This window comes from Curcuma longa, chromosome 8, assembly GCF_044706935.1.
Source record: "Curcuma longa cultivar G26 ecotype Majalengka, Jawa Barat chromosome 8, ITB_CL_G26_1.1, whole genome shotgun sequence".
NCBI classification, from domain to species: domain Eukaryota; kingdom Viridiplantae; phylum Streptophyta; class Magnoliopsida; order Zingiberales; family Zingiberaceae; genus Curcuma; species Curcuma longa.
The window spans coordinates 155,214-166,930 of record NC_133868.1 but is presented as its reverse complement, the minus strand read 5'-3'; the positions used below and the strand labels follow the sequence as shown (position 1 = coordinate 166,930).

Sequence of the window (11,717 nt, the reverse complement as noted above, 5' to 3'; positions counted from 1 at the left end):
GGGAGATTCTAATTTAAAAAGGATAATAAATAGTTTTTCAAAAACTATCTATTTTAAAAATACTTAGTTTCAATGAAAATCATTTTAAAATTATTTCAAAAATTATTATTCATTATTCTTTTAATTTGAGTCAAACCCTTAGACACACAGGGAGATTGCTTTGTGGTCAACAAAGAGCCCTGAGGATGTGTCAGATTAAGGGGGAGATTCTGATATAAAAGAATAATGACTAGTTTTTCAAAACTTATCTATTTTTAAAACACTTACTTTTGAAAATTTTGAAAAACTATTTCAAAAATTACTAAAAACTATTTTGAAAAACCTTTCAAAAACTCATTTGAAAACTATTTATACAAAATCTATTTTGAAAATCAAAATTATATATTTTAAAAAAATTAAAAAATTTTTTAAAAGACTTAAAATTATTTGAAAAATTTTTTAAATCTACTATGGTCTTTCAAGAATTATCAAGACTTAGACGTGACCATAGGGATACCTTTATTGTTGGTGCAAGAGAGAATGAACTTAAAAATATTAAATCTTTTTGATGTATGAAAAGGGGGAGAAGGGACCTTAAGTTAATAATATAGATTTCTCCCAGAAAATTAAACCCTGACCTATATTAACTTAAGAAATTGTCAAACATCAAAAAGGGGGAGATTGTTGGTGCAAGATGCACTAAGATCTTGCCTAGAGTTTCGATGTTTGACAATACACCTAAGTCGGTCAGTTTGACCAAGGGTTGATCCAAACAGGACTTGATGTTTGGATGTGTGGAAGTGAGCGAGAAGACCTAGTCGGTTAGACTAGGCAGTGGAAGTCCTAATCTGGAAGATTGGGCAAGGGAAGTCCTGGTGAGTGAAGCTGGGCAAGGGAAAGTCCTAGTTGTAGGCTAGGCAAAGGGAAGTCCTGATTTGGAGGATCAGGCGGAAGTCTTGGCAGAGTCAAGTGCACCAGGTGAAGTCTGGGCTGGTCTAGGTGACCGAGTCGCAGCAGAAGTCTGGGCTGGTCTAGGTGACCGAGTCGCAGCAGAAGTCTGGGCTGGTCTGGGTGACCGAGTCGCAGCAGAAGTCTGGGTTGGTTAGAGAGAACCGAACCGCAGCAAAAATCCTGGGGGGCGAGGACAGAGCCGAGCACAAGTCCAACAAGTCTGGAGGACTTGGTTGGCATAAATTCTCCTGAGTGGAGTGGGTAAGGGCGCGTTTCCTGGAGTGGAACAGGAGGCGTCAGACTAACCCAGGATTTCGGTAGAAATCCGAAGTTAGACCCACAAGGTAAAGCTAGGTTGGCTTGGTTGTTTTCATGCTTGTTTTGCAGGAACCATAATGCAGGGTCAACTTCAACGGGTCATAACTTTTGACTCGGGACTCGAAACGAGGCACGGTCAGATGCGTTGGAAAGCCCTTTCAGAGATCTACAAAAAAGGTTTCTGGAGTCGACTCAGATTCTGGCTGGAGTCGACTCAGAAACTTGAGTCGACTCAGAAGGGCATTTGAGTCGACTCGGACAGCAGATAACGAGCAGGATGAAGTTCTATCTGCCACGCAAGCTGGAGTCGACCCAGATAGGCATCTGAGTCGACTCAGGAGCAGTATAAAAGGAGGTGAACGTGCAGAAACAAAGGCATTCAAGCCAGAAACCTCCCTGCTCAACTAGTGGTGCTTCTGAACGCGAACGAGGCCAGACACGTGCAACCGGGGAAGATCCAGGAGGAGTGCGCGGCGCTCAGGACTTCCAGATCGGCGGCTACATAAGTGTTTGGTTTTAATTTTTACTTGTTTTACTTTCTGTTATTATTTTATTTATATTATTTACACGGACTGTAAGACGGGTTTCTCCGCCTCCGAACAACGTTCGGAAAGGAGACCACTAGTGGACGGGCGCCTCCCGAATTAGGCCTTGGACGTACTAACCCTGGGGGGTTAGGAACCAAGTAAATCCCGCGTGTCCTCTGTGTTTTGTTTCTAATTCCGCTGCTTAGTATTTTTGATAGTAAAACGAACGAAAGAATTTGAAAAAGCGACACGCGCTATTCACCCCCCCTCTAGCGCGTACATCGATCCTACAATCTTCATTAACATATATATATCGAACCATATGAAATCTCAAAGCAGGTCACTCCAATGAACTGGTTACCTTTAACCATCATCCACGTTTAACTCTCAACATCTAATGTCGACAACAGTGAGATCAGTTGCTTAGCTAACCAAGGAGTTTAAAACGTGCTAGTCTCGACAAAATCGATGACGCCTGCGCTCATTAATTCCTCGACTAGGGATAATTTCAATACGTTCATAATTACACGTATAGAGATGCTCAATAGTTGTGATCCAATCACAAATTCTCTCACGCTATGAATCATATTGCGGACATTCAGTATTTGAGTTTAAGATCCAATCAAACACATATGAAATATGCACTCAAATAGTGAATTGTTATTTATCCAATAAATAGTATAATCGTAAGGTGATTGCCTTAGGACACCCCTCAAATTAACAGTTGGCACTCACCTGACACCGTGTTGTGGTGAGACAGGGGTGAGAGCATTTGTTGCACTATGTTGGGTGGTTCTGAACCGCAAGTATACGGTTGTCGTCAAGTAATAAAAAGATATCGAACCATAGGGACTGTGTATTAGCTATAGTGATGTCACAGGGATAGTTATCTAGACTCCAAAGGAAGCGGAATGGTTGAGGATTGTGTGTGTATGGTAGAGAGAGAAAGATTGGCTTGGGGATTTATGGGTGAGATGGATAAGTCTAGGATTTCGGATTCATATCAATGCTAGGTGAATCCCTAATTCATGTTTGTTCCCTTACTCTCAATGTCTACCACCTTGTAGGGATTCTAACCAAAATACCAACTCGACCTCGTCAGGCTTTGTTGGCATTTGACCTTGAAGTCCTATGTGGTGGCCCTCTAGTAAAGGTGACGCCAGAAAGTCCGATTAAAGGTTCACCTTCTGTCACAAGGCACCCCGATCATACGATCCAACGTCATACCCTCTGTCACCGAGTACCCTGTTAAGGACCTTGTCCTAGTGGCCACCAACCATTAGATATCCCTTATGGAAGTTTATCACCATGTAAGGATCACTTCAGAAAGTCTGATTAAAGGTTCACCTTCTGTCACAAGGCACCCCGGTCATACGATCCTAGGATCTCCCTACACAGTAATCTACCCCTCATAATCATGCATATGCGCTCACACAAATATTTTATCAAACACATTCAAGGCACACAATACATGAAACAAGTGTAAACACTTCATTGAATAGGAAAAAATAACATAAACTAGTTCTTACATCACCATCATTACATTAATGTTCATCCTACATCCTAAACTCAAAGATCTACTCCATTACAAGAAGATTACAACAAGTATGCAAGAAAAACGTCATCCACAAGAGAGGGGAAGACTTATCTTTGAAGCGTGGGCATCCGTTGAAGATCTTCTCGCTCCGGTGTAGGATGGATCGGTGGAGATGAAGTGTTTAGGGCCTCCCCAAGAGTGGGGAGGCGCCTTCCCCCAAGCCAAGACCTAGGGTTTGGAGAATGTCCCAAGATAACCCAAGATTGGGTTTGTTTCCCACTTTTATACTCTCCCAAAACTGCCCAGATTTTTCCTAGTTTACAAGGCTCCGCCTCAATGGATTTTTCACCCAATAAACCCGATTTTCTTCAATTGGACTCTGAACCAAAGTTGTAGAGCATCAAATTATCTTCAATTTGGTGGGTGGACCGACCCATAACTCCATCTGAGCCGAAAGTTATGTTGGTTCGAAGTTTGGTCTGCAGTTTGGGCAGAGCACCCAGCGTGGCCGTGGTCAGGAGGCACGGCCGTGCCATTTAGCACGGCCTAGAGAAGTCATCATTCTGTACACCCTGAAGAAAAGTTGTAGATCTTGAAGTTAGCTACATTTTGGTAGGTAGCACGGCCTGTGGGTCCATTTGAGATGAAAGTTATGCCCATTTTACTTTAAGTCTGCAAACTGTCCAGAAGGGAGACACGCCCCATGCTTTCCGTCACACGGCCGTGCCTAATAGGCACGGCCTGGAACAGGCACGCTTCGGGAAAAATAGGCACGGCCGTGCCTATTAGGCACGACCAATCACTGGCGCTTCTCTGGAAATGAGGCACGACCGTGCCTCATAGGCACGACCCCAAGCCTATCTCTAGCTGACTGGAAAATGGGGCACGACCGGCACACGACCCTGATGTGGTCCTGCTCTGGAAGTGGGCACGGCCGTGCCTGATAGGCACGACCCCTTGCTATCTTCATTCTGTAGGAGGGACACGGCCGTGTCTGGGCCGTGGGTATGTGAGGCACGGCCGTGCCTGGTAGGCACGGTCGTGTTCTGCTGTGTGCTCCTTTTCCTCCATTTCTTCGTGTTTGCTACACAAGAGACTCGTCCGTGATGACGAGCACGGCCAGTGCGAGTCTCTTTTCTCCACTTCTTGCTCCACCATCAATAATGCATCATTTTGGCTCTAAATCGCATCCTGTCAATCAAAATATACAAAAAGCAGATCTCCGAGCAAAAGAGTAGAAATAGATAATAATAAATGAATAAGGTGTGATAAAGTAGAGCATATGCAATGAATTACAACATACACCCCTCTATCATTGTCGTCCATTATCAGAGGTAGGGCAAGAAATTGAGGTTACTGTCTAGAGATGAAGAACAGATTCAAATCAGTGCTGGGGCACGAGAGGGAGGATGCGATTTCAATAACTTAAAGCCGACATCATTTTAGGTCGGCGATCATAGAGGAAATATGCCTCCGATAATGGACGCTCTGCCTAGAAGGAAAGTTGGGAGATTAATCATGTGCTCACCTTTTCTTCCAATGGCCCATTAGTATGACACTATGGGCTAAAGGAAAAATCTAGTTAGTCATTCGGTAGGAGATAACCACCTCAGCCCGCCTATTTCCCACTTTCCGACGAGCATATCGAGGCAAAGGGTAGCTTACGAAGGTTAGGTACTTAGCTGTGTAATGTATAGTCTTTTATATTTTTGGCATGCTAGAAAAAGATGTCAATACAAAGATGATATACCCAAATTAGATAGGATGATTCTTAAGACAAAGACATATATCTACCGTTTTATAGACGTCTAACTTGTACATTTCACTTTTGACTTTATAAAGCATTTACCTTTCATCCCAAAAAAAAATCTTAAAAGTTCACCTAATGTGAAATTTCAAATGATTTTATTTTAAATCATAGATCATTGTATCAGTAAATCATAAACATAGTGTAGGACAATATCATTTCTGAAGGAAAAAAAACGGTTTTTTATACTTTCATCTCCACTTAAATTCTTTTTTAAAAGGATAAGTCCACATGAAAGGGCGTGTCAACATCTACCGAGCTGATTTAACTATTGATGTAATCCACGGTTCACAAGTTCAAGCTTATTTTCTTATGAAAGGGATGGCTTATTGGACATAACTTGTTGCACTAATTAATTTTATGAAATTAAAAAAAAAACCCAGCAACAAGTACCACCAAAATTAAAGGTAATAGGTACTCCAATTGATCCTGTTCTTCTGCAAAAGATGAAATCTACCATCTCAACAGTTTCACATAGTCAACTTCATGATCATCTGTAAGAAAGTAAATCAAGAAATTACAGTTAAGACTGAGTATTCGGTTAAAACCAAATCGAATTAACTGAAAATCGAATAAACTAATTTTTTTCAAACCAACCGAATCAACTAAATTTTCCAATAAAAATGAAAAAAACTGAATCAATATTTTATCGGTTAATTCGGTTTTCGACCAAATTAACTGAATTAATCAAAATTTTTAAATATTATAAAAATTTTACTAATTAATTAAGAATTTATAAATTTATTTACTTAAAATTTATAAATTATTTTTTTAGTTTGATTAATTTAGTTTATTCGATTTAACCGAATAAGAAATTTTAAAATCGAAACTGAACCGAATTAATTAATTTTTTAAGAAAAAATAATCAAAATTCTGAAATAACTGAACTAAATTTTTTAATTCGGTCAGTTCGGTCGATTTATTCGGTTTAACTAAATTTTTGTTCACCTTTAACTGTAGTTGATCACAACAGAGGAGGATATAGCTCAACTTCGTCGAGATTCGAATCTTTGTCCTCTTCTATAAATCTGTTCCGTCGTAACCAATTCAGTTATAGCTTGGTGCGAGCACCCGGAGCTCCATGTCCGGCTTCGACCTCTGAAGGTTGCGTCGCTTGTAGCCGACGATGCGCTTCAGAGGGCGCTGCAGGTACGACGCCACCGGCGTCGCCACCACCGTCATGACCACCGAAACCACCACCATCACGGAGAACGACTTCGCGTCGACCAGTTTCTTGAGGCAGGCGATGTTGAGGATGAGCAACTCGATGAGGCCTCTGGAGTTCAACAGGAAGCCGAGCGTGAGCCCGTCGCGCAACGTCATGGTGTACATGCCGGAGATGATGAAGATGCCGACGATCTTAGCGACGGTGCCGATAACAGAGACTAGAATGATCATGGCGGCCATCTGTCCGGTCTTTGCATCGATGAGCGTTAAATCTGTCTTCAACCCACTGATGACGCAGTAGAGCGGCATCATGATGCCGTAGACGACGTCGTGCATCTTCTCGCTCAGCGCCACCTTGACGGGGCCGTTGGGGATCATGAAGCCGATGAAGAACGCGCCGGTGACAGAGTAGAGGCCTATGGATTCCGTCAACACTCCGGCGAGCATCATGAAACTGAGGAGGAGGCAGACGTGGAAGTTGCTGACCAGTTGGCCTTCGGGGATCTTCTGCAACACCCGGTTGATCATCGGTCGGACGCCGACGAAGTAGAAGATCACGAAGGCGAACCCAGAGAGAGTGATCCAGAGGGACGACAGCGGGTCGAATTTCGAGAGGCCGAGCGTGAGGGTGAAGAGGGTCCACATGATGGCGTTGTTGGCCAGGGCCGCGGCGATGGAGATGCGGCCGATCTCGGAGTTGAGCAGCTTGGTCTTAGCGAGGATTTGGGCGAGGACGGGGAAGGCGGTGATGGAGTTGCAGACGCCGAGGAAGAGCAGGCAAGATATTCGCTTCATGCCTCCTAAGAAGAAGTTCCGGAGAGCGAGGGCGGCGACCGAGCCGACGCCGAAGGTGAGGACGACGCCGGCAGCTCCGATCACGACGACCTTCTGTCCCGACCGCTGGATCAGCTTGTTGTCCATCTCGATGCCGACGAGGAAGAGGAAGTATATGAGGCCGAGCTGAGCCACCGTCTCCAGCGTTAACAGGCTCCTCGCCGAGAAGAAGATGCTCGCGAAGGAATCCACTCGGCCGAGCATCGTGGGCCCCAAAATGATCCCGCCCTGTCACAGAAATACGATACTATATTTTGATTAAATAAAAAGTGTAATTGTTTTTTTAAATAAATAAATAAAACATATCTAATTATTTAAATTTTTAAAAAAATATTTAAATGACCATACACTACATGAAAAATGTAACATGAAACTCAACATGACATATTCCATGCAGTGGATCTCACATATATGCAATGAGGTCCACATCTATTCAGTTGAGTGTATCATGTTCAAAAATACTTTTATTCTAAGAGCATACACAACTCACTCTCATTATAATACCCTCCATCTCATTAAAAAACATAAGGTTCATTGTCACATATTCGTTATAATCAATGGCGTAGCCAGCCTGAGTAATTTACCCAGGCTGATTCGAACTCTTAGACTACGCCGATGGTATACCCGGGCTAATTCTTAAAAAAATTTCTCTCCTTCCTAAATTCAAGATTTTTTTCTTCTCGCCGCCGTCGGACCACCATAACAAGTTTGTCTTGACGTGCCCCTTCTTATTGCATTCATAACAAGTTACGTTAGGGTTATAGTTGAAACTTTGAGATTTACCTCAAGGTGATGTGAACATCTTCTTGACATCTCTCTTAGTGAACCTTCTCGATTTCTCCATCATCCGTTTGACATAATGTACCACCTCTCTAGTCGACATCTCTTCGTTACTGTTGGAGGATTCCTGCTCGAACTCGGATGATGACTCCTCCTTTTCCCTCTTCTTCTTCTTTTCTGCAACCAAAGCTATACCTTTCTCTTTGGTAGACAAGTTAGCTTGTTCATGCAATTCAAATTCACAAAATAGTTCATCTAACTTGACAATGGAAAGATCCCTTGACACATGCCCATAGAGTGGTTCTAGGAAAGGCTTGAAGTACATACCTCACCAAGTCTCAGTTTTCGACTTTCTCACCTATAACGTGAAGACCGTTCACGATCTCCTTAAATCGCCCATGCATTTGACTTACCATCTCATTGGGCTTCATTGTGAAGGTTTGGAGTTGTCCTACCAAGAGATCCCTCTTGGCTCGTCTTGATTCGCTTGAACCTTCGTTTAGTTCGATGAGTTTCTCCCAAAGCTCTTTGACCAAGTCGAATGGTCCGACCTTGCTCAGTTGTTCTTTGGAAAGCCCGCATTGCAAGGTGGTTGTGGCTTTTGCATTTGCTTGAGCCTTCTTGTATATATCCTTCGACCATTCCTTGGTAGGTAGAGGTGTTCCAGATGCATCATTGGATTTTTCGAAATCATCTACAATACTAAATCAATTTTCAATGTCATTCATTAAGTAATATTCCATTCTACCTTTCCAATACGCAAAATCATTTCTGTCGAAGTAGGGCGGTCGTGCGGTGTTGTATCCCTCTTGAAACGTCATTTGATTCTTTCGGTTGAATGTTAGTTCGCGCGAAAGAGACCTGCTCTGATACCACTTGTTGGGATCGGTGCGTTCGCTAGAGGGGGGTGAATAGCGAATTCTCGAACTTTCCTATGACAACGTTAGAGGAAGCGAAAATAACAACAGAAAAAGAGAAACAATCGCTAACCCGTTGATTTACTTGGTATCCACCTCAACGAGGTGACTAATCCAAGGATCCACACACACAGACGACCGTTCCACTATGAAAAACACTCCTTTTCGAAGCACGCTTCGAAGGTAGAGAAAACTCTCACAAACTAATCTCTTCCTTTCACAAGAATTGGTAGTGAAGTATAGAGGAAGAGTAGAGCTTTACAGATCCAAAGCGTTGCCAGAGAATATGAGAAAAAGAATTGTTAGTTTCTTCGGCGTCATCTGCTCTTTTTATGTATTTTCGTACATCAGTCGACTGCTCCAAGGGCCAGTCGACTGATGGGCTTCAACAGCTCTTTAATCTACATTTAATTAGTCAATTGTCGCTCCAACGGTCGTCTAGCAGTCGACTGCACCATGAGCAGTCGACTGCTCTAGTCGACTGCTCCACTCGATCGATTTTTCTGTGAAATCTGTGTGTGCTTTTGATCAACCATCAGTCTACTGCACCAAGAGTAGTCGACTACTCCAGTCGACTGCTCAACTGGTCAGTCGACTGCCCATCAGTCGACTGGTCAACTGGTCAGTCGACTGATCAAGCTGAAACTCCTCTTCCAACTTCTTCTTCAGCTCTTAGCCTTGACGTAAGCCTTCAAACGCCTTCCACAAGCATCGTGCCCTTCCTTGCACTAGCTTGAGACGTTTCCCTCAGCTTCGTCGTGCTAAGTCTTCCTTTGCCAAGAGGCCGCGCCTCCGGGACTTCATCCTTTGCCAAGAGGCCTCGCCTCCGGGACTTCACCTTTGCCAAGAGGTCGCGCCTCCGGGACTTCACCTTTGCCAAGAGGCTGTGCCTCCGGGACTTCACCATTTTCCAAGTTTTCATTCCTGGACTTTCCTGTGAACTCAATTCACACACGTTAGATCACCAATATTGCCTAACTTAAACTCATTTTAGCCAAACATTAAAATCTAAATCACTTGGGGCAAAATTGCACCAACAGACTGATGTCGAAAAAATTATAAAAACATAAATTGAAGATTGGAGACGTAAGTGTTTACACTTTCTCTTCTTGGCACGAACTTCAATCTCTGTAATCTCTCAAAACTCTTCCCTAAACTTCACTACTCAATCTGTAAGAGGAAGAGGGTGTTTGTAAAGGTTTCTCCACCTTCAAAGAGTGCTTTGAGAAGGAGAAGTTTTCATAGTAGAACGGTCGATGTGTGTATAAATCCTTGGATTAGTCACATCGTAGAGGTAGATACTAAATAAATCGAACGGGTTAGCGTTGGTTTCTTTTTGTCTTGCTTTTGTTTTTGTACTTCAGCTAACGATTTTGCAGGCAAGAGCAAAAATCTACTATTCGCCTCCTCTAGTAAATGCACCGGTCCCAACACTCTTTTCAGAATTTGAATTGCATGAACAGTCTAATACAGAAGTGCAAGAGAAAGGTATAGCACTTATTTCAGATACCGATCAAGAAAGGAACACTAAGAAGAAAGTACATGAAAGTTCTGAATCATCGGAATCCGAGGCGAACGACAAAGTCACCTCGGAGCTAGTGAACCTCGTCCGGAAGATGTTCCGAAAGAAGCGCGGAGTTAGACGATCGGAGGTCAAGAAGGTAGTCAACAAGATGAAACCGATGTCTACCGGCAAGACGGAGATGAGATGCTATGGGTGTGGTCGGAAAGGACACTTCATAGTCGACTGCCCGAATCAAAGGAAAGATCGGAGGACCAGGAAGGAGACCCTCAAGGTGACTTGGGACGAGTCGTCTTCCGAAGAGTCGGACGAGGAACCAATAACAACCAGCTTCCTCGCTCTTTTAGCTCGGGACGAACCTAATCGGAGCGATAGCGACTCGGACAATGATGAAAGCCACGGATCTATATTCGGTTCAGAAGGTTTGACCCCCACTGTAAGTAATGAACGTTTATATTCTATCAATATTAGTCTATCTAAGAAGTTAGCTAGGTCCAACGCCTTAGTTGAATCGCTCCAAGAGGAGTTAGTACTCCTCAAGGAGAAAGTCAACACTGAGTCACCAACTCAGGTCAACCGAGTTGAGGATTCGACTTGAGTTCAACTCGAGGAAGAAAATTCTCAACTGAGGACCCAAGTCAATGAATTCAGACGGTCGCTTAAGCAATTCACCTCTGGGTCTAAGTATTTGGATATGATGCTTGGATCACAAAAGGCTGGATACAATCGATTGGACATTGGATTCATGGCTAAACACAAATCATTTATATCATTGACACATCGAACTCAAACACGAAACCAATCTAGAGTCCAAGCGTGGGTTCCTAAGTCTAAACTGATTAATCCAGTTGGACTGAACCAGTTTTGGGTCTCTAAGGATCAAATTTACTTGATCCGACCCAACAAGGGTCACGATCCAAGGGGATCCAAAACACATTGTCTGATCACATGCTTAACTTAGTCTTTATTTTCCTGCAATAGAAAACTTAGGATAGATAAGGACTAACTATTTGATTAATACTTGCCAACCTATTACCAGGGTAGGGCGAGACGATAGTACGTTAGGGAGGTTTGGTACAAATGGTCAAGAAGGGTAAAAAGTACCTGACTTGATTCGCTTAGCCAGACTAAACTAACCAAAGCTACCTCGCCACGTCTTAGACTAGTTAGACCAAAGTTTATCAAGAAATTGGTTAAGATCATAATTTTCTAAATTAGTTTTGTCTTAGAATGTGGGCGTTGCTCCGATAACCAAGAAGGCCTCTGTGCCTCGCCAATGCTTGGAAACTGATTTTTGAAATGTGAACTTAATTAATTGACTGTTAAACCTGAATCTAACTCAAGGTTAATCAAATATAGATACCTCAAACAATAAACA

At 42.9% G+C, this 11,717-nt stretch overlaps 1 protein-coding gene across 1 annotated transcript; it reads right to left on the bottom strand.

Annotated features, from left to right (window-relative positions):
* Positions 1-6,166: 6,166 nt before the first annotated feature.
* On the bottom strand, positions 6,167-7,324 carry LOC141833122 (cation/H(+) antiporter 15-like). The gene has a single exon (XM_074720504.1). It carries the CDS (start codon positions 7,322-7,324, stop codon positions 6,167-6,169), a length of 1,158 nt encoding a protein of 385 aa, XP_074576605.1.
* Positions 7,325-11,717: the final 4,393 nt, after the last annotated feature.